Here is a 22,103-nt window from a genome sequence, read left to right on the forward strand (position 1 = left end):
TGTTAGCTCAGCTATATAATGCATTACAGTGATCCCCCGAGTTTCGCGATCTCGATCTTTGCGAAATGCTATATCGCAATTTTTTCACCCGATGACGTCACTCCCTTCCTTTCTCATCTTTCTTTCTCTCTCTCTTTCTCTATCTTGCTTCTTCCTCTCTCACACTCTCTTCCTCCCTCTCTCATCTCTTTCTTTCCTTCTCTCTCTTTCTCTATCTCTCCCGCTCTTGCTCTCGAGCAGCGGGCGGCACCCAGGGAAGGTTCCTTCGGCCGCCTAGCAGCTGATCTGCTCGGCAGCGCAGTAGCAGCGAGGAGCCGAAGATGGGGTTTCCCCTTTGCGTGGGCAACGGGGAAACCCCATCTTCGGCTCCTCGCTGCTACTGCGCTGCTGAGCAGATCAGCTGCTAGGCGGCCGAAGGAACCTTCCCTGGGTCTTCAACTCCCAGAGCGGCGGACAAGCGGCGGCCGGACAAGCAGAAAAGCGCCGGACAAGCGGCGGCCGGACAAGCGGCGGCCGGACAAGAAAAGCGGCGGCTGGACAAGCGGAAAAGCGGCGGACAAGCGGCGGCCGGACAAGCGGCGGAAAAGCGGCGGCCGGACAAGAAAAGCGACGGCCGGACAAGCAGAAAAGCGGCGGACAAGCTGAAAAGCGCCGGACAAGCGGACAAGCGGTGGACAAGCTGAAAAGTGGCGGACAAGCGGGCAGGCAGGCGGCTCCTCAGCTGCTGGGTCTTCCCAGGTGCGGAAGTAAAAACACCATCTGCGCATGCGCTGCCATGGAAAACGGGGCGCGCATGCGCAGATGGTGTTTTTACTTCCGCACCACTACATCCCGAAAAATCGATTATTGCGAGGGGTCTTGGAACGGAACCCTCGCGATAATCGGGGGATCACTGTAAATAAATAAAAACTGGCGGTAGCACTAGCCACCCTGAGTCCCATTGGGATGAGGCAGCACAGAAGTCAAATAAATTAAATCACATTAAATTAAATTTCTATCACAATGCAAGGATGAGGAATCTAATTGAATATCTGCATATCAGAAAGTGCAGAAAACTAGGACTTGTTCCTGGCTGATTGCAAGTCAAAAGGAAAGGGGGTAAAAGAAAAAAAGCCACCCTGCTGTTGATGTGGCTCATTAAAATGCTGGTTGAAAGGATATGATTCTTTTTTGCATCGGAGCAGCAATAAATTGAGCCTCCCTTCTGTCTTTTCTGCACAAGACGGTATTCTCTGCTTGCACTCTCATTCCTTACTACCACTCAAAAGCACATAAGGCACACTCTAAGCCATCTCTGGAGAAGCAGAACCTGGCTGTGCTGGCTGTGTGTTTATTCTGCGGGAGGTTAACTGCTTCCCCCACCTCTGCCTCTGTATTTTATATCTTCTGCAGCTCAGGTTCAGCGACATACTGGACAGACAAACCCTAGTCATAACATTTGGGCACTTGCCTTTCGCAGTGACTAATCCCTGGATTGATCTTTTCCAGCTGGAACCTGAAATAACTCCAGAATTGCAATGAGCTTTCTTTGGCACCAGGTCCAAAGCGGAAATGCTGAGTCAAAGACTTGTTATTCAAGAGGTGACCCTGAAGTTGCAACTTGGCCCTCGTGGGGGTCTGGCTTAACCTGTTGAGTTTTTCCTTGTCTTGCTTTTAAATGGAAAAAATCCTGCCCTGCCCTGCCCTGCCCTGCGTACATACATACATACATACATACATACATACATACATGGGAAGAGCCTTCTCTATGGTGGCCCCGACTCTCTGGAACCAACTCCCCCCAGAGATTAGAACTGCCCCTACTCTCCCTGCCTTCCGTAAACTCCTTAAAACCCACCTTTGCCGTCAGGCATGGGGGAACTGAAACAACTTCCCCGGGCATGTACAATTTATGCATGGTATGTTTGTGTGTGTGTTTGTTAGTAAAATGGGGTTCTTTTTAAATATTTTAAATTATATTTGGATTTGTCATGAATTGTTGCATCTTGCTGTGAGCCGCCCCGAGTCTGCGGAGAGGGGCGGCTTACAAATCTAAATAATAAATAAATAAATAAATAAATAAATAAATAAATAAATAATACATACATACATACATACATACAAAATACGTATTTCAACGTATTTTGCTCTCATCAGCTAGCCATACCATTACCAGGATTTGAACCTTGGAAGTCTGCCTATAAGGTAGTAGCTTTAACCCCTAGGCCACTGGGAAGAATTATATGGGGGGTTTTTTCTGTTGAATCACTCTGGTATACCCAAATATGGGAGGGAGCATACTAGAGTGATTCAACAGGAAAAAAAAACCCATATAATTCTTCCCTGGTACAAGCTGAGAGGAGGAGAACCAGTCGCCTAGAGATTAAAGCTACTACCTTATAGGCAGACTTCCAAGGTTCAAATCCTGGTAAGGGTATGGCTAGCTGATGAGAGCAAAATACATTGAAATAGATCTATACTAGTCTCCCTTCCTTTTCATTATCAGCAAAAATATCACACTCACACTCACACACACACACACACAAAAGCACACACTCACGTGGCAGTGGCTGCATGACCTGCCTCGGCTCGCAAGCTAAGCAGAGTCAAGCTTGGTTATTTTCCAAAGGGAGTCAACTGGGAAATATTTAGGCTATGGCTAAACTGGAAAGTTGGGGTGAAAAATCAGAAGTCACTGCCATATTATTGCCAAACACCCCCCCCCCCCGCCCAAACCTGAATGGATTTGTTCCTAAAGTCACCAGGAGTCAGGTTTGATCTATAGGAGATGTGATTTCCAGGCTAGTTTTAACTTCTTCTTTCTCACCCGTTCCAATGGACCTCCAAGGGCTGAAAACCTCCTTTACCCTTTTTTTTAATCCTTGTCCTCTGCTATGAGCTTATACCCAGTGATCCAACCCAAAATATGCAATCCAACTGGCCATCTCATTTTGTCACAAGACCCCATCTCAGATCAGTATCTCAGGAGCTTCGTAAGCAGAGAACAGTGATATTGTAGCCTTGAAGGACCTTCCTTCCAACTCTCAAAATGTTTATCTTTTTAGCATACATTTTTGTTCTTGCTTAAAGACATGATACCCTTGAGCCAACATCCTCTTCTGAACTAATTTCTGGCCTTACCTGTTTGCTGTATCCTGTGGAACAGGTGCCTGATCCAGTTTATGGTGAGAACAGGGAATGGAAGTTTGACTTTGTTTTTTTCTTTTACAAAACTCATTTTTGTTACTTTTTAAAATAAATATATGGAAGGTGTTATGTTTACATCCATGCAGTTATAGATCTACATTCAGTTTTGACAGAAGTCCATCACTGTGGCTTTGATGCTGGGAGAAGAATGCAACTTCAAGACTTTTTTTTAATGATGCCACTTTAAAAAGCACAATCCAGGACCGGTCCTGAATTTGGGACTTTTTCCAAGGACAATTTCTATCAGAATCAGTAACAAGACAAACAGAATAGATATGATCCACTTTCTGCTTTGAAATATATTTCAAACATTCTAAAAACATATTTGGTTGCATTTTATTTTAACTACCCCACCACCACCTCCTCCTCTCAGGTTGGGCAGAGTATGGAATGAACTGCAGAGTTTAAACTAGTCTGCCAAGCAAGGCATGTTTAACATGCTTCCATAGCAACAGGTTATCTTATTCAAGCAGACACAATTCTTCTTTTCCTAGTGAATTCCAGTAATGGGCTCATTCTAGCACACTTCATTGGTGTCATCTGTCACACAGGCTCTTGTCTAAAATGAATAGCCTTTTGATAGTTTAACTTTCTCTACATTCTAATGGAAGTGTAAATAAACAAGCAAGGAAACAAGCAAGTGTTTGTATTCTTTGTTAGAAGAGCAGTTTGACATATAGCTCCAGTGACATTAAAGTAGAAAGTTGTAATGAGCTGGTTTTCATTGCTCCAAGATCCTCCTTCCAAAGAGACACTTATCTTCACTTCCACATGCTCTGCTTTATTAAACAATGTGTTTCTCATTTCCCAGAACCCTTGACTGTACAGGTGGACAGGCAGTGGTGAAATCCAATTTTTTAAATTTCCGGTTCTGTGGGCATGGCTTGGTAGGCATGGCAGAGGAAAGATATTGCAAAATCTCCATTCCCACCCCACTCTGGGGCCAGCCGGAAGTGGTATTTGCTGGTTCTCCACTACCGGTTCTCCGAACTACTCAAAATTTCCACTACCGGTTCTCCAAACTACTCAAAAAGAACCTGATAGATTTTACCCATGTGAACAGGCTGAAAAAAGAATCTTCATTTCTTTATTACAGTGTTCCCTCGATTTTCGCGGGTTCGAACTTCGCGAATAGCCTATACCACGGTTTTTCAAAAAATATTAATTAAAAAATACTTCGCAGTTTTTTTCCTATACCACGGTTTTTCCCACCCGATGACGTCATACGTCATTGCCAAACTAAGAATTTTTGCAAATAAATAACAAAAAAAATAATTATTGTTAATAAATAATTATGTTTATAAATATCAGGATCACTAAAAGTGTCTTATTCAATGGTGAGTACCAGTAATAATGGTGAGTAAATGGTTGCTAAGGGAATGGGAAATTGCAATTTAGGGATTTAAAGTGTTAAGGGATGGCTTGTGATACTGTCCATAGCCAAAAATGGTGTATTTACTTCCGCATCTCTACTTCGCGGAAATTCGACTTTCGCGGGCGGTCTCAGAACGCATCCCCTGCGGAAATCGAGGGAACACTGTATTATTATTATATCAATACAACACAGCAAATGAGATCACTATGCTGGGTTTCGTATTTCATCACCAGTTGGGCGCTTCCCAAGCACCTAGGACTGCGTGATGTAGCGGCGAATTATGTTTGCCGATCCCAGTAAAGCAGTCTTTTGCAATTGACAGATGCAGATTTTGTCAATTCCGATGGTTTTCAAATGTCCGCTGAGATCCTTTGGCACTGCACCCAGCTTGCCAAGTACCACTGGGACCACTTTCACTGGCTTATGCCAGAGTCGTTGCAGCTCGATTTTTAGATCTTCATATTTCACTAATTTCTCTAGCTGCTTCTCCTCAATTCTGCTGTCCCCTGGGATTGCGATGTCGATGATCCATACTTTCTTTTTCTCCACAATCAGGATGTCTGGTGTGTTATGCTTCAGAATTCAGTCAGTCTGAAGTCGGAAGTCCCACAGTAGTTTTGCTTGCTCATTTTCGACCACTTTTTCGGGCTTATGATCCCACCAGTTCTTTGCCACTGGTAAAGGGTAGTTCCGGCACAAGTTCCAGTGGACCACCTGTGCCACAGCATCATGTCTATGCTTGTAGTCAGTCTGTGCGATCTTTTTGAAGCAGCTGAGTATGTGATCAATTGTTTCATCTGTTTCTTTACAGAGTCTGCACTTTGGATCGCATTTGTTCTAATGGCCTGTTCTTGTGCTGCCAGTATTAGTCCTTCTGTCTCCTTTTTGAGTGTTCCAGTTGTAAGCCATGACCAGGTCTTTTATTATATAAATATAATATAATAATAATAATAATAATAATAATAATAATAATAATAATAATAATATTTGTATGCCGCCCTTCTCCGAAGACTCGGGGCGGCTCACTATAACTATTTCTATCTCATTTGGGAACTTAAGCTGAATGGATCAGTACCTTAACATAGGCTTCTGCTTTTGATCATAACTTCTGTTGAACGTGAGTGAAGTTAGAGGATGGCTTGTATTATATCAACATACTACCAAAAATGAAGCAAGTTACAGAAATTAAATATGAATGTTTTTACTTGCTATATTAGGTGAGCCGCCCCGAGTCCTCGGAGTGTGGTGGCATAGAAATCCAATAAATAAATAAATGGAAGAATCACTCTCTACAAACTGCATTATAATGTAATTTCTCGTGTTTTTAATATCTTAAGATAAAGGTTAACTCAAGGGGACCAACTCAAGGGGGTGGTGCTCATCTCCAATTTTCAGTCAAGGGAGCCTGAAGACTTTCCAACATCATGTGGTTGGAAGCTGCAGACAGGCCCACATGCTAAAATGAAAGTGAAACTAAAACTGCAATGAGGCAAATTGCTGGAAGGAAGAGGCAGAATTTTATTTTCTTGTGCTAATCAGTTCCTGAAACTGGATGCAAGGAGGTAAGCCAATAATTATAAATGTAAATAGAATGTTCAAATATTAGACTTATTTTTAAAGACTGCTTTATTATCTAGACAACTTAACAAAATGAAAAATCTTTTAAAAATAAATGCTTGATCTGAACAGGACCGGTGCTTTTGTATCTTCTTTTAAATAGCAGAGAACAATGTATACTTCAAGAGAGCCACATCAATTTTAACAGCATCTGTACAAGTATAATCTGAAATGTAAGAGTGTTTTAGTATTACGATAAGGCAGCTGAGTTAAACCTTGACTTGGTCATGTTTGGAGTAGTTCTATTTAAATAATTGGGAGGAGTTAGTGTGACTACATTTAAGAAAACGTTCTGGCATTGATATACTGCCATAATGAACATTTCTTCAATTTCTTGCTATTTCTATGGGTCAGGCACACATGCACAGAAATACAGCGCAAACAGTGTATATCATCCCTGCTGTTTGCTGGGAGGCAAATTGCTGGAGGCAGATGCAGATTTTTTTCCCCCACTCTTTTTCCTCCCCCAAAACTAAGGTGCATCTTATACTCCGGTGTGACTTATACTCCCAAAAATATGGTATATCCTTTTTTAATTACTATAGCTTACCTCTCCTCTGGTGCAAGGAACCGCCTCAGAATATCTGGAGGTACAAAGAGATCCCTCTTCACTGTTATCATCTGGAAGCCCAAACGTAGCTGTGCAATTGACAGCAAAGTATTTGTAAGGTCTCCAGGTCTGCCCATAGTCCTGAGACCTCTCCAGTACCATGGCTGCTGGGCGGGGTGACTTGAAGACTACAATGACATGGGTCAGATAGAACTCTGTTTCCAAATCCAGCCTGATTTCTTCTCGGTGCACCCCTTGGGCGGACTGCCACCAGGAACCAGGATGCAGGAAGAAGTCATCAGTCATCTCATTGGGATGGTGAGAGTTATTAGGCTGGTTGGCGTTGCATTTGGTACACTTGGGCATTCCACAGGAGCCGTGGTGCAGGTTGTGCTCTGGATAAAAACAGTAGAGTTCTGTGCTGTTCTGTCCACAAGTGGTAAGTGTAGTTGGTATCCTGCCTGTTGCTAGATTTCCCACTGCAGGATTGCAGGAATGCCCATCACAGCGGAAAGCTCGTGGCTTCATTGAACCTGCAAGAACAGAGGGATGACAAACCAATTCACTGCTGTTTGAATTCTGTTCAATTCTGTTTGACCTGCTTCCTCAAATGCTTCCTGAACATTTAAAGTCAACCTATTTCACGGAACTGCATCCTGTCTTTCCATATCTCTCTCTCTTCCCCCCTATCTATCTATCTATCATCTATCTATCTTCTTATCTACCTACCTACCTACCTACCTACCTATCATTTCTGCAAATGCGTGTGTATGTGTGTGTATGTGTGTGTTTGTGTGTGTGTGTGTGTGAGAGAGAGAGAGAGAGAGAGAGAGAGAGAGAGAGAGAGAGAGAGAGAGAGAGAGAGAGAGAGAAGTGTAAAATGTTTAACCTGGAGGCCAGTTAAAATTGGTAGCAATGTGTTGGTTTTAATTCAGATTACTTCTGTTAAATTGCGTTGAGCATAAAACAACAGTCAGTTCTCTGATTTTTCTTATTTCTTATATGGAGGCATAGAGAAAGAGAAGAGGAGGCAGGAAATTAGGGTGCAGTATTGATTTCAATAACGGAGAATATTTGTAGTTCAGGTTTGAAATAAGGGGTCCTTGGTGGTCTCCAAGCTTGGTTGTTTTCTAACCAATAATTCATTATCCAAACTAGGTAATTAGACTAAATAGTGCTAGATTAGACTCCCTTAGACTAGCACTGATGTTATCTGATTTGCATAATGAAATATCTGTAAGAAAACAACAAACTCAGAAAGCATCAACAATCTCTGTTTAGAACTACAGTATTCATTTCCAGAAGTCAATGAGCATATTTTATTTACAGAAGACTGCTTGAAAAAATATTAAAGAAGCACCTTATTTATTTTTATTATTTGGATTTGTATGCCGCCCCTCTCCGAAGACCTTAAGAGTAGAAGGTGGGGGGAAATGTACATGGAGAAGAGCAGATTCTATACTTCAGCTTGTGCAAATGGAAATCTTCTCTGTGATCCTCTGACTTAAGGTGTAAAGCCACTACGGATGAGTAAAATGCATTCCATTTGCATAAGTTTCTAACCCAACAGAAACCTTTGCATTAACTTTGTTTCAGAAGGAAACTGGCCTACATATTAATAAGAATGATCAGGGCCAAGAGATGAATGGAGATAAAAATTATGAATGTACATGTTTCACCACTTAAAACTAGCAAACCACCCAGCAAGCAAGCCAACTTTTTTTTCCATTTCGTATAGATGAGATCAGAAAACCTTTCCCATCTCTCTCTTTTTTTTCTGGAGAACTAGTAGTGGAAATTTTGAGTAGTTTGGAGAACCGGCAAATACCACTTCTGGCTGGCCCAGAGTGGGGTGGGAATGGAGATTTTGCAGTATCCTTCCCCTGCCATGCCCACCAAGTCAGGCCCACAGAACCAGTAGGAAAAATTTTCGAATTTCACCCTTGCAGTTGAGTGACCCTGAACCAAAGTTGAGTTCCTCCCGGTTCGGACTGGTTTGCCCAAACTGGCAGCAATCCTATGGTGACATCACAATGATGTCACATAAAAGTTTCAGTCGGTACCGGTCCATGGGCACCGATATCATTTTTACAATTTTAAAGCCAAGTTTCCAGTATTTTGCATGTGATGGCCATGTTGTTCTTGGCTTTTTTTTTCTCCCCCCCCCCTCTTTTTGGCACTGTGCATCTGGGTGCGCCTTTTGCACGCACATGCCTGCAAGGCTTGGGAGGAAGCAAACCGGCAGTGAGATAAGTTAGAACCACCCCTGCCCTGGACCAGTCATTCAAAAATGCAAGGGGCAAATGACTTCTGAACAAAGGTGTTAAGAAAACTGCAAGGACCAATCCAAGGATCACCAGAAGTTGAAAACTGACTTAAAGACACAAGGCAGGACAGGACAAAAATAAATAAATAAAGTTTCTGTTGAACTGTTGCATGGCTAAGAACAGCAGGCAAATGAACACAGGGAAAAGTTGATTGTGGGGGGAGGGTTGGTTCAAATGATGGGGTTAAGAGCCTCACATTGGGAAAAATCAATGTGATTGCTTGGCTTCCCAATCAGGCAGCCCATCCATCACTCACTTATTCCCTGAAATGTGGGGTCACAGTCATGGGGCAGTATGGATGAAGGGACAGAAGCAACTTGGGACCTAGCCTGAATACCAAATGGGTCTCTTTGAATAATTCATAGAAAGGATAAACAATCAAGATTGTGGTGCATTTTTCTTCTCCGGGCCCCAGGTGCTGGGTGTCATTGGGAATTTGGCCCTTGATTGATGGCTTGTTCAATAATCCCTGCTCCTTGTCTTTTTATGTATTTATTCCACGTCCCCAGGAGGGTGGCTGCTTGCCAGAGGTGGCTTGATTAAAGAATGGCTCCACTGAGGGTGAGACACACAGCTGGAAAGCAAAACTGGGCAACCTCTTCCATGGGAGATGGCTGAAACAGACAATTCCAATGGACATTGAAGTGTTAACTAGTAAACAAGGGATTTGTTATCTTTTTTGAAATCATATGCAGAATTAGAAAGGGGGAAAAAAAGGTAGTGCCATACTGCAGGCCATTAAAGCTGATTGCTAGTTCTACAGGCCAGCACTTCAAATCTCATTACTGGCTCAAGGTTGACTCAGCCTTCCATCCCTCTGATGTGGGTAAAATGAGGACCTGGATTGTGGGGGCAATATGCTGGCTCTGTTAAAAAGTGCTATTGCTAACATGTTGTAAGCCGCCCTGAGTCTAAGGAGAAGGGTGGCATTAAAAATAGAATGAATGAATGAATGAATAAATAAATAAAAATCTGAATTCAGTTGCCTATACAGTGATACCTTGTCTTACAAACTTAATTGGTTCCGGGACGAGGTTCTTAAGGTGAAAAGTTTGTAAGATGAAACAATGTTTCCCATAGGAATCAATGGAAAAGCGATTAATACGTGCAAGCCCAAAATTCACCCCTTTTGCCAGCCGAAGCGCCCATTTTTGCGCTGCTGGGATTTCCCTGAGGTTCCCCTCCATAGGAAACCCCACCTCCGGACTTCTGTGTTTTTGCGATGTTGCAGGGGAATCCCAGCAGGGGAATCCCAGCATCGCAAAAACAAGCGCTTCGCTGGCAACGGAAGTCCGGAGGTGGGGTTTCCCATGGAGGGGAGCCTCAGGGGAATCCCAGCAGCACAAAAATGGGTGCTTCGCTGGCAATAGGAGTCCGGAGTCGGGGCATCCCAGCGGCGGCGGTGGGTTTTTAAGGTGAAAATAGTTTGTAAGAAGAGGCAAAAAAATCTTAAACCCCGGGTTTGTATCTCAAAAAGTTTGTATGATGAGGCGTTTGTAAGATGAGGTATCACTGTACAGTATATGTACATTCAGAAGGAAAGATGTATGCAATCATCACTGGTGTAGGACCCTACAAATTTTCAGTAGTTGGAAAGCAACTTCAAGGTCACCTAGTCCAACCTCCACTGGCCAAGCAGGAGACCCTACACCTGGTATGGCAAACCTATGGCACCTGTGCTACTTGGTGGGTACGCGAGATCAGCTCCACCAGCAAGGAATCCTGTGTCCACAATTTGTTTTGAATTTAGAGGCCTGAACAAACCTTGTATTTCCTTCATACAAATACCCGTGTAGGTTATTCTGAACGTTTGAGCAATGTAAAATAGTGAGGAGTGGTGGCGTTTTATTTAAACAAAAAGAAGTTGGAGATATATTGTCTCTCCTATATCTCATATATCTTTTCTTCTATTCCTATATCCTTTCTCTATTCTTTCATTGATATACTGTATTCTATTCCTATATATTCTCTTCTATTCTTTCTCTGATATATCCTATATAACCTCCATTGTGTATTGGACAAAATAAATAAATCTTCTCTGCAAATGATGTAGCTATGTAGCAAGAGTCCCAGTCTTTGTTATGAGATGATAGGGAAAGATTGCAAACTAATAGAGCGGGTCAATATAACTTGGGCTTTCTGCTTTTTTCAAACCACTCACCACTACCAAGTAAGATCGATGGTCAACATGGATTCTTCAGACTGAAGGCATCAAGGAGAACGAGTTTTGCTTTATTTTTGCAGAAGCTGTCTAGAGTGTTTTATTTTATTTATTTATTTATTTAATTTATTTATTTATTTTGTCCAATACACAATACATAGAAGAGAATAGACATGAGGCAATATATATAAAGAAAAATATAAAATAGAGGAGAAAATATATGAAAGGAAGAAAATATATATGATATATGAGATAAAGGAAAGACAATTGGACAAGGGACGAAAGGCACACCAGTGCACTTATGTACGCCCCTTACTGATCTCTTAGGAACCTGGAGAGGTCAACCGTGCATAGTCTAAGGGTAAAATGTTGAGGGTTAGGGGTTGACACTACTGAGTCTGGCAATGAGTTCCACGCTTCGACAGCTCGATTGTTAAAGTCATATTTTTTACAGTCAAGTTTGCAGCGGTTAATATTAAGTTTGAATCTGTTGTGTGCTCTTGTGTTGTTGCGGTTGAAGCTGAAGTAGTCATTGACAGGTAGGACGTTGCAGCATATGATCTTGTGGGAAATACTTAAATCGTGTTTTAGACGTCGTAGTTCTAAGCTTTCTAGACCCAGGATTGTTAGTCTATTTTCGTAGGGTATTCTGTTGCTAGTGGAGGAGTGAAGAGCTCTTCTGGTGAAATATTTTGCTTGCAGACTAAACACTGACCTTTACTCCAAGGGGACCTTGAATGAGGAAAGGGGCTTTGAACAACACTTGTTCTCTCAAAACATGGACTGCCTTCATTGCCCCTTTAACCACAATATTTTACTTTTATGATACTTCAGAATCAGGTACTAAGAGGGGGAAAGGGGAAAAGGGAAAGGAAAGAATCAAAGGCAGATTCTCTCTTTCCCGCCTTAGATGTCAGGTCTTCCAAGTCAGCTGTACGTTGTAATTCATCGCAAGATGATTTTACATGATAATGACCTCCAAAGCAAAAGCCGAATGATCAAACTTTTAATTTGCTTCCCATCACAAAATAGGAAATCACGCCCGTGGGGTTCTTAGCCATGCCAAACAATAAAGCTACATTCAGCCAATTATAGCCTTCACATCGGTGTGGGATAGTTTGAACATAGATAGGGCACAGACAAAACAAGATTCCTCTTTCCTTGCTTGGCATTTTTGCAATGCTTCAACAAGAATTTGTGAACATCTGGACTGACAGCAGGAAGAGGAATTAAAATCAAGAAGAAGAAGCAACAACAACATCTTAATTTTATCGTGCCTGTAAGAAATCAAGTTAAATATTACTAGGTTTTTCTATTGCAGCAATGTCCAGACTGCATTATATTGGATACACAGATAGTCAGAGCCTATGATTTTCTATAGCTATTGGACCGAAATCTTTATTGAATATTATTGAGAGCTATCATGCTGGAAAGAACGAAGAGCAAGACACAAATCTGGATTAAATTGTTGAACTGAAATGGAACTTGCATATTACATATTTGCAGTGTGCTATGTAGGCTTTTGGATCTGAGATTCAACAGTTCCCTCCAGCCATTTTTTTCAATGCTTTCATTATTATTTGATTAGTAGGGATTCTTAGCAAATCATATTTGAATCATTAGGAGGACTCTGTGGCTTTCTGAGGTGACAGATCTTTGGCTACCATTCAAAGGAACTAGTACATTGTACTTGGACATATATTTTTTCACAATAGAGCCAAAAAAACTCTGGTCTGAAATCGGTGGCACTATCCAGCTATTATTATGTGAAGGTTTATCCTGAGAAGGGGTTTTGCTCTGCCAGATGGCAACAATAATACCCAGCAGTGCTCATCAGCCTCCATAGCATTCCTCAACAATCTGGCTTGACAAAATAGTTTTCTTGTAATCTCAAGGAATCACAAGTTTAGGATTTTTGGGGTTTTTTTTGCTTTGCTTGTTTGTTGTTGCTTTTTTGCAAAAGTTTAGCAATCCTGCATGAGGTCTCACAAGATTTTGGCTATGTGGAAGCCCTTGGGCTATTGCGGTAATTCCACAACAATCCCTAAGGCTCGAAAAAGTTGCTGATTTAGGTATCCAGCTGCCCATCCCTTACCAAACAGGAAGAATGTTGCAGGATAGAATTCTAAGAGGAACACTGGATGATGTGCTACATCACTGGGAATGGCCGAAGGCAATCCTCAGTCCAAAGAAAGCAGAACCATGTGCATATGCTCTGCCTGTCAAAGACTACTTAAGCTTCAACCACAACAACACAAGAGCACACAACAGATTGAAGCTTAATATTAACCGCTCCAAACTTGACTGTAAAAATACGACTTTAGTAATCAGGTTGTCGAAGCATGAAACTCATTACCAGATTCTTTAGCATCATCCCCTAACCCCCAATATTTTACCCTCAGACTATCCACAGTTGACCTCTCCAGATTCCTAAGAGGTCAGTAAAGGGTGTACATAAGCGCACTAGAGTGCCTTCCGTCCCCTGTCCTATAGTCTCTCCTATATCTCCTCTACTACAGTATATCCTCTATAACCTTCATTGTGTATTTTGTGTATTGGACAAAATCAATCAATCAATAAAATAAATATTGCAAGGGGAAAAGGTTCTGTGTCTATGGAAATGACCTATCTTTGGTTCTCACCCACCTTAGTTTCAGTGGATGGCATTACCGGTAAGTTTGGAAAAGCCTGTTATCAAAACTGCTGCCAGCCAGCATCAAAATGGAATGGGTTTTCCATATGACACTTTCCGTAGGTACAGTGGCGCAGTGGTTAGAGTGCAGCACTGCAGGCTACTTCAGATAACTGCTAGCTGTAGTTCAGCAGTTCAAATCTCACCACCAGCTCAAGGTTGACTCAGCCCTTCCATCCTTCCGAGGTGGGTAAAATGAGGGCCCAGATTGTTGGGGGCAATAGGCTGATTCTGTAAACAGCTTAGAGAGGGCTGTAAAAGCACTAGGAAGCGGTATACAAGTCTTATTGCTATTGCTACATGTTTTCCATGCAGGTAGCCTCCCATTCAGCCCCAATGTTGTAAGCTACACTTGGAAAAGATTCCTATGCAAAACCTGGAAAAGACTTTGCCAATCAGCTGCTAAACCAGATTCACTTTTTATTTATTTTTTATTTATTTGTTTGTTTTGTCAAGTACCTATTGGTGGTATACAAAGATATAACAATGTTTATGTACATGATACTTGTAAGAGAGAAGCATTGGGACAGGGAATGGAAGGCATGCTAATGCACTTATGCACGCCCCTTACTGACCTCTTAGGAATCAGGAGAGGTCAACAGAGGATAGTCTAAGCTAAGCATAAAGTTTTGGAGGTTAGGTGAGGATACTACAGAGTCAGGTAGTGAGTTCCATGCATCAACTACTCAGTTACTAAAGTTGAATTTCCTGCAGTTGAGGTTAAAGCAGTTTACTTTAAATTTGTATCTGTTGTTTGCTTGTGTGTTGTTGGGGTTGAAGCTGAAGTAGTCGTTGACAGTTAGGACTTATTTGGTTTGGCTTGATGCAATGTGTGAATCCAGCTATTATGCCTTGTAAACCATAATTTGCGGCTTAGCATGTTGTATGAACATAGGCAATGACGATTAACTGAATTGTTAGGTACTCCAGTGTTTCCCAACCTTGGCAACTTGGAGATATCTGGACTTCGCTGGCTGGGGAATTCTGGGAGTTGAAGTCCAAATATCTTCAGGTTGCCAAGGTTGGGAAACACTGAGGTACTCCATGGCAGACCAATGTCTTTTTAAGCCTTCTAAATCAGTGTCTTCTAAGGCAGTGTTTTTCAACCAGTGTGCCGTGGCACACTAGTGTGCCGCGAGACATGGTCAGGTGTGCCGCGAAGCTCAGAGAGAGAAAGAAAACAAGAGAAAGAGAGAGATAAAGCAAGCAAGAGAGAGAAAGAAAGCGAGAGAAAGAAAGAAAGAAAGAAAGAGAGAAAGAGAACAAGAGAGAAAGAAAGCAAGAGAGAGAGCAAGAGAGAGAAAGAAAGAAAGCAAGAGAGGGAGAGAGAAAGAGAGGGAGGGAAGATGGGAGAGAGAAAGACATAGAGGGAAGTAGGGAGGGAGAGAGAGAGCAAAAAAGAGGAAAGAAGGAAGAGAGAAAGAGCGATGGAGAGAGAGAGAGAAAGAAAGAAAGAGGGAGAGAGAAATACTGTAGAGCGAAAGGGAGGAAGAGAGAATTTTTTTGTCCAAACTTTTTTAGCGCCCCCCCCCCCCCGTCAATGTGCCCCATGGTTTTGTAAATGTAAAAAATGTGCCGTGGCTCAAAAAAGGTTGAAAATCACTGTTCTAAGGGGAACTTCTGTCTCAAGAAATGAAGCCTTATTTTTCAGCACCACTAGGGGGCGCTCTAAACACAGAAGGCTTTGCCTCAAATTCCCTGTTACAAACACATCTCTAATCCTTATGCCAGGGGGTAGTTTTTAGAATATCAAACTGTTCTTCTAAATGTCTTTCTAAAGGTATTTTTGTTGAAAAACCAACGGGCCCTTTTTTACACAAGTGAACAACTTCATTCAGATTCGCTACATCTGTCCCATTCTTCTAACTATGTTCTTTCCATGCCTTGTCCCGCTGAAATTTTCTGTCAGGTGCTTGCTGTACAGAAATTTTGAACATACAAGTTGCACACACAACATAACCACCCCAAAATTACATTCATATTCAGTGTGTGAAATCATCAAGTAAACCATTCATTTATCTCAGCACCGGCTCAAGGTTGACTCAGCCTTCCATCCTTCGGAGGTGGGTAAAATGAGGACCCAGATTGTTGGGGGCAATATGCTGATTCTGTAAACCGCTTAGAGAGGGCTGTAAAAGCACTAGGAAGCGGTATAGAAGTCTAAATGCTATTGCTATTTGCAGAACATGAAATCTTAACATCCAAACTGGAATTGCCCTCAGACATTCTCCCACCCACCTACCCACCCCCCAGTCCCGATAATTACCCCAAACTAAACATTCTCCTTCCCTGACACTTTCACATTAAATTTTAAGAACGGGAAAATTTCCGACTCCCTTTTCTGGTTTTAAAAGGAAGACAAGAGCTATTTATAATAAGCAAATCCCAACAGTTTGCATGAGGGTTAATGGAGACTTACTAACTTCCTAAACTCCAACTGAACACGAAAAGCTTTTAAACACTCATCTGAAGCACCTGTGGCTCAAACGTCATTTACTACTTATTTCTGCTTACCTGCTCCAAGCTGGGCGAAAAGAATGTACTCCAGGAATACGAGCAGCGCGAAGCGTTTACGTTGGGCGACTCCGTCTAGGAAATCCATCTTCGCCACACCGACGCGAGGTGGAAAATAGTAATTAAGGCTATTTTACATGTCTGGTGCCCCGCTCAACCTTTGGCAGGAAAAAGAAAACAAAATCCCAACAACAACTCCCCTCATAATTTCTTGGGATGCTTCTGGGACTGCCGGGTTTTCTGCCCTGTCATTTCTCTTTTAAGCTCCCCCTTCCTTGCCCCCCCCCCGGGGTCGCCCTTCCCAAGCCGCCGCTCTCTCTCTCTCTCGCTGCAGTGTCAGTCAATCCCGGCCGTCCATCGCCGCTGGCGGGGCTTTAGAGGGTGAGACGCACTCCCCTCCCATCTCTCTCCCCGGCTCGCCTCGGCGAAAGTCGCACGGGGATTGGCAAAGGCAGTAGTGCAATCGAGCAGGCGCCAAAAACCGCTGCTTTGCTTCCTTTTCGTGTCCAAAACACGAGGCGACCGTCGATCGGGATCCGGAGTTCTCGATTCTCATCCCCGCCGGGAATCTCTTATCCTGGACTAGATCTTTCGTCTCCCCACGTCCCTTCTCCCCCGCCCACCTCGGAGCTCCAAGCGAGAGTGCATTCCGGGGCAAAGCTCTGCCTTCGTGTTGGGCACCAACTACACCGACTCTCCCGGCTCCTTCACTCCGAAGCAGCAGGCCGGGAGAACGGGAGGGGATTGCTCAGAGGGGAACTACTACTGGACGATCCGACGTGCGAGGTCGGGCGCTTGCTTGGAGCAAAACCCGACGATCTTGAAATCCCGAGAATTTCAGAAACCCACCGGATGTCCTGAAGATGATTAGAACTGAGATGTGTTTCCCTCTAGAAATGATATAGAAATTAATATGGGGAAAAAAGCTACACTCCCCGTGGTTCAATTCTAATTCAATATCTCTGCAAATAAATTTTAAAAATTGAGCTTTGGGGTGGGTCTACAAAGAGATCGCAACGTACGTTTTGCAAAGCTGTGACTCTTTTGCGTCCCCGCCGTCGCCCTTCGTGGTCTTTCCCCTCCTCTCCCACCCTCTTCCTCCTCGCTTTCTGCCCCATAGACGGAGCAGAAATCCGCCATCGCGTCATTCCCATGCTCCGTTCCCCTCAGTCCCCTTCGACCAAGCGTGCAGTTTAAAGATCCGCTTCCCCGCCCCGTCCCTCCACCATCGGGGCTGATCGTGTGGACCTCGCGCAACAGTCGCGTGTTCCTTAAAAAAGACGGGCATTGTACAGTATGGGGGTGTGGGGTGTATGTGGAGTGGGATTGGGGGGGGGCACATTTCCCGCCGTCTTTGGTCTGATCTGAGATTGGACGGCCATTGGCCTGAAATGGTGCAGGAACTCCTGCTTCAGCAAGGGAGGGGGGTGGACTAGATGATTGTCGACCGCAGGGAGAGAGCGGTTGGACGGCCCCACGCCCTCGCGCCGGCTACTCGAGTGCCTCTTGCTCGCCGCTGAGGCGAGGCATTTCCTCGGCTGCCTCCGCAGCGCCCTCTCTCGGACTGCGCGGTCTATCACTCGAAATCGCCATCTTTTTATTGTGTTGCTAGAAATTATGGGCCTCTCCCGTCCCGTCTAGGAAATTTTTTAAAAAATATTTTGTCAAACGTACAAGATATTGGTATGTACGTAAACAAAAGCAAAGTAGGTACAGTAAATTTGGACAGGGAGTTCACTAGAGAGTAGTCGTTTCCTTGCAGTTATATTTCCTAATATAATTTAGGATTCAAGGTATTCTGCCTATAATTCAGGAATACTTAGTAAAACTGCCATCAATTTTAACAGAATAAAAGTTGGAAGGGATCTTGGAGGTTTTTTAGTCCACCTCGTGCATGCTGACCAGCTGATTTTCAGCATTGAGGAAAGGCTGTCTCACCCTCTGGATGCTTCAGGAAAGCTTCCCTGAAGCCCCAAAGTGAAAAAAAAACCCACCCAATGGACAACCGGAAGTTCAGAAAATGCATTTCTGGTTTGTTGTTGTGCTGTTTTTTGCACTCCAGAAGGTTCAGGGAAGCTTCCTGAAGCCCTGGAATGCGAAAAACAGCACAATGGGCAATCCGGAAGTCCATTTTTCTGAACTTCCAGTTTGCCTGTATACCTGTATTTTCACATTCCAGGCTTCAGTAAGACCTGAGTACATGCATGGGGACAGCGGGAGAGATTGTGAATATGCACAGAGCAGCATGGGGGGGGGGGGTTTACACATGGTTGGGGTGGAGAAAAGGTGTGGACACATGCACGCATGCTAGCATTACCCACCAAAAAAGTTTTGCCATCACTGCCATATACCACTCTAGGTAAAAGGCTGTCCAATCTCTTCTTAAAAACCTCCTGTTTTGGAACTCCCCAAACTTCTAAAGACAAGCCATTCCACTAAGTAATTCTTCTCACTGCTTGGAAATTCTCCTTAATTCTAGGTTGGATCAACCCTTGGTGAGTTTCCACCCTTTGCTTCTTGTCCTGTCCTCAGATGCTTTGGAGAATAGGTTGACCTCTTCTTTGTAACAGCCTCTCAAATATTGGAAATCTGCTATTATGCCATTCCTAGTATCTCATTAGACTAGATATACCCACTTCCTGAAACCTTTCATCCTATGTTTTAGCCTCCATCGTCCCAGTCATCTTTGTTGCTCTTATCTGCACACTTTCCAGTGTCCTGACATATTATTATATTGTGGTGCCCAAAACCAGTTGCAGTATTCCAAGTGTAGTTTTACAAAAGCAATATAAAGCAATACTAACAGTTTCATGTGATCTTGATGCTATCCCTTTGCTTAGGACTGTGTTGGCCTTTTTGGCAGCTGCAGCACACTGCTGCCTCATATTCAAGTGGTTGTCCAGGTTGTGACCCCTCTCACAGTTATTTTAGTAGCCTTAGGTATCCAGATCCTCCAAGAGGTGACTCAATATCTTTTTGAAGCATCCAGTTTGACTGCCCCAGATAGCTCTCAGAGCAGTCCACAACTGGACCTCGGTGCTTAATAACTACCATCCAGTCTCCAACCTTCCCTTCATGGGGAAGGTTGTTGAGAAGGTGGTGGCACTTCAACTCCAGCGGTCCTTGGAAGAAGCCAATTATCTAGGTCCTCAACAGTCTGGATTCAGGCCCAGCTACAGCACGGAAACTGCTTTGGTCGCGTTGATGGATGATCTCTGGCGGGCCCGGGACGGGCCTGTCCTCTGTCCTGGTGCTCCTTGACCTCTCAGCGGCTTTCGATACTATCGACCATGGTAGCCTTCTGCGCTGGCTGGAGGGGTTGGGAGTGGGAGGCACTGTTCTTCAGTGGTTGGCCTTTTTGGCAGCTGCAGCACACTGCTGCCTCATATTCAAGTGGTTGTCCAGGTTGTGACCCCTCTCACAGTTATTTTAGTAGCCTTAGGTATCCAGATCCTCCAAGAGGTGACTCAATATCTTTTTGAAGCATCCAGTTTGACTGCCCCAGATAGCTCTCAGAGCAGTCCACAACTGGACCTCGGTGCTTAATAACTACCATCCAGTCTCCAACCTTCCCTTCATGGGGAAGGTTGTTGAGAAGGTGGTGGCACTTCAACTCCAGCGGTCCTTGGAAGAAGCCAATTATCTAGGTCCTCAACAGTCTGGATTCAGGCCCAGCTACAGCACGGAAACTGCTTTGGTCGCGTTGATGGATGATCTCTGGCGGGCCCGGGACGGGCCTGTCCTCTGTCCTGGTGCTCCTTGACCTCTCAGCGGCTTTCGATACTATCGACCATGGTAGCCTTCTGCGCTGGCTGGAGGGGTTGGGAGTGGGAGGCACTGTTCTTCAGTGGTTGGCCTTTTTGGCAGCTGCAGCACACTGCTGCCTCATATTCAAGTGGTTGTCCAGGTTGTGACCCCTCTCACAGTTATTTTAGTAGCCTTAGGTATCCAGATCCCCCCACTAACACCGACTGCGACCGACCGGAGAGGTAGGAGGAGTCCTACCTCTCCGGTCGGTCGCAGTCGGTGTTAGTGGGGGGTCAGAGGTCGACCCCGAGGTTTCTCCCTTGTGGGGTGCCTCAGGGGTCGGTCCTCTCCCCCCTGCTATTTAATATCTACATGAAACCGCTGGGTGAGATCAACCAAGGGCATGGGGTGAGGTATCATCAATATGCCGATGATACCCAGTTGTACATCTCCACCCCATGTCCAGTCAACGAAGCAGTGGAAGTGATGTGCCGGTGCCTGGAGGCTGATGGGGCCTGGATGGGTGTCAACAAACTCAAACTCAACCCAGACAAGACGGAGTGGCTGTGGGTTTTGCCTCCCAAGGACAATTCGATAGAATTGTCCTTGGGAGGCAAAACCCACAGCCACTCCGTCTTGCCCCCCCAGGGTAATGTCCATCCATTACCCTGGGGGGGGAATTATTGACCCCCTCAGAGAGGGTCCGCAACTTGGGCGTCCTCCTCGATCCACAGCTCACATTAGAGAAACACCTTTCAGCTGTGGCGAGGGGGGCGAGCTGTGGCGAGGGGGGCGTTAAAAACCTCCAGTTTTGGAACTCCCCAAACTTCTAAAGGCAAGCCATTCCACTAAGTAATTGTTCTCACTGCTTGGAAATTCTCCTTAATTCTAGGTTGGATCAACCCTTGGTGAGTTTCCACCCGCCTGGTGCGCCAGTTGCGGCCCTATAAAGCCCTTCATGGCACCAGACCAGAATATCTTCAAGACCGCCTCCTGCCGCACGAATCCCAGCGACCGGTTAGGTCCCACAGAGTCAGCCTTCTTCGGGTCCCGTCGACTAAACAATGTCGTCTGGTGGGACCCGGGGAAGAGCCTTCTCTGTGGGGGCCCCGACCCTCTGGAACCAGCTCCCCCCTGAGATTAGGATTGCCCCCACTGTCCCTGCCTTTCGTAAACTCCTTAAGACCCACCTCTGCTGTCAGGCATGGGGGAACTAAAACACCTTCCCCTTGCCCATGTTGTTTTGTTGATTGATTGACTGTGTGCCTGTTTTTTATATATATATTGGGATTGTTTTATGAAATTACTAATTTTAAATTGTAATTAGATTGGTGGGCATTGGATTTTTATTATGTACTGTTTTTTATTATTGTTGTGAGCCGCCCCGAGTTTGTGGAGAGGGGCGGCATATAAATCCAATAAATCTAATCTAATCACTTGAAGGCAGTGAAGGGCTACCAAAATTTTTACTACCACACTGTGGGCATGGTTTATGCAGGATGCCCTGCATTTTCTTTCAACAGCTTTCAATGCAAATTGGATACCCTGAGTTGGAGCTCCATTTTTGCTATCCCACTGCGTTGTCCCCCCCACAGTCCAGGCAGTAGGCCACCCCTGCTTGGAGGCCACTTGAAGTCACTTGAACGTGCTAGTTGTGGCTTCTGGAAAGTTTCACCCGTGAGCACTTGGATATCCTCACCAATATTAGCATGAAGAATGACTTTTCTGGATAGACCTACTTAATTATTACAACATTTAAAAATCAATGTCTCAAGTAGGTCCAGTGGAATTTTCAACACATTTCTTTCCTAGTAGTCAGTATGGACTTTTATGGTGGCCTCCAAATGCCTAAAACAGGTTTTAACTTTACTGAAAGGGCCTTGAGATTAGCAATAGCATTTAGACATACAGTGATCCCTCGATTTTCGTGGGTT

General features: G+C 44.2%; 1 protein-coding gene across 2 annotated transcripts in view; it reads right to left on the reverse strand.

Moving 5' to 3' along the window:
* The window catches only part of LOC139160461 (netrin-4-like), an 89,047-nt gene extending 71,559 nt beyond the window's left edge, over positions 1 to 17,488 (reverse strand). The window contains exons 1-3 of one of the 2 annotated variants that reach the window (XM_070738346.1): positions 17,445 to 17,488; positions 16,423 to 16,580; positions 6,729 to 7,261 (exon numbers count right to left, since the gene is read on the reverse strand). In XM_070738346.1, coding sequence (XP_070594447.1) covers positions 6,729 to 7,261; positions 16,423 to 16,510 — 621 coding nt within the window. In that variant the 5' untranslated portion in view covers positions 16,511 to 16,580; positions 17,445 to 17,488. Of the gene's footprint in view, positions 1 to 6,728; positions 7,262 to 16,422; positions 16,709 to 17,444 lie in introns of those variants that run through there. The other variant, XM_070738345.1, reaches the window with a different exon arrangement.
* Positions 17,489 to 22,103: the final 4,615 nt, after the last annotated feature.

The sequence above is a fragment of the Erythrolamprus reginae genome, chromosome 2 (assembly GCF_031021105.1).
Source record: "Erythrolamprus reginae isolate rEryReg1 chromosome 2, rEryReg1.hap1, whole genome shotgun sequence".
NCBI classification, from domain to species: Eukaryota; Metazoa; Chordata; class Lepidosauria; order Squamata; family Dipsadidae; genus Erythrolamprus; species Erythrolamprus reginae.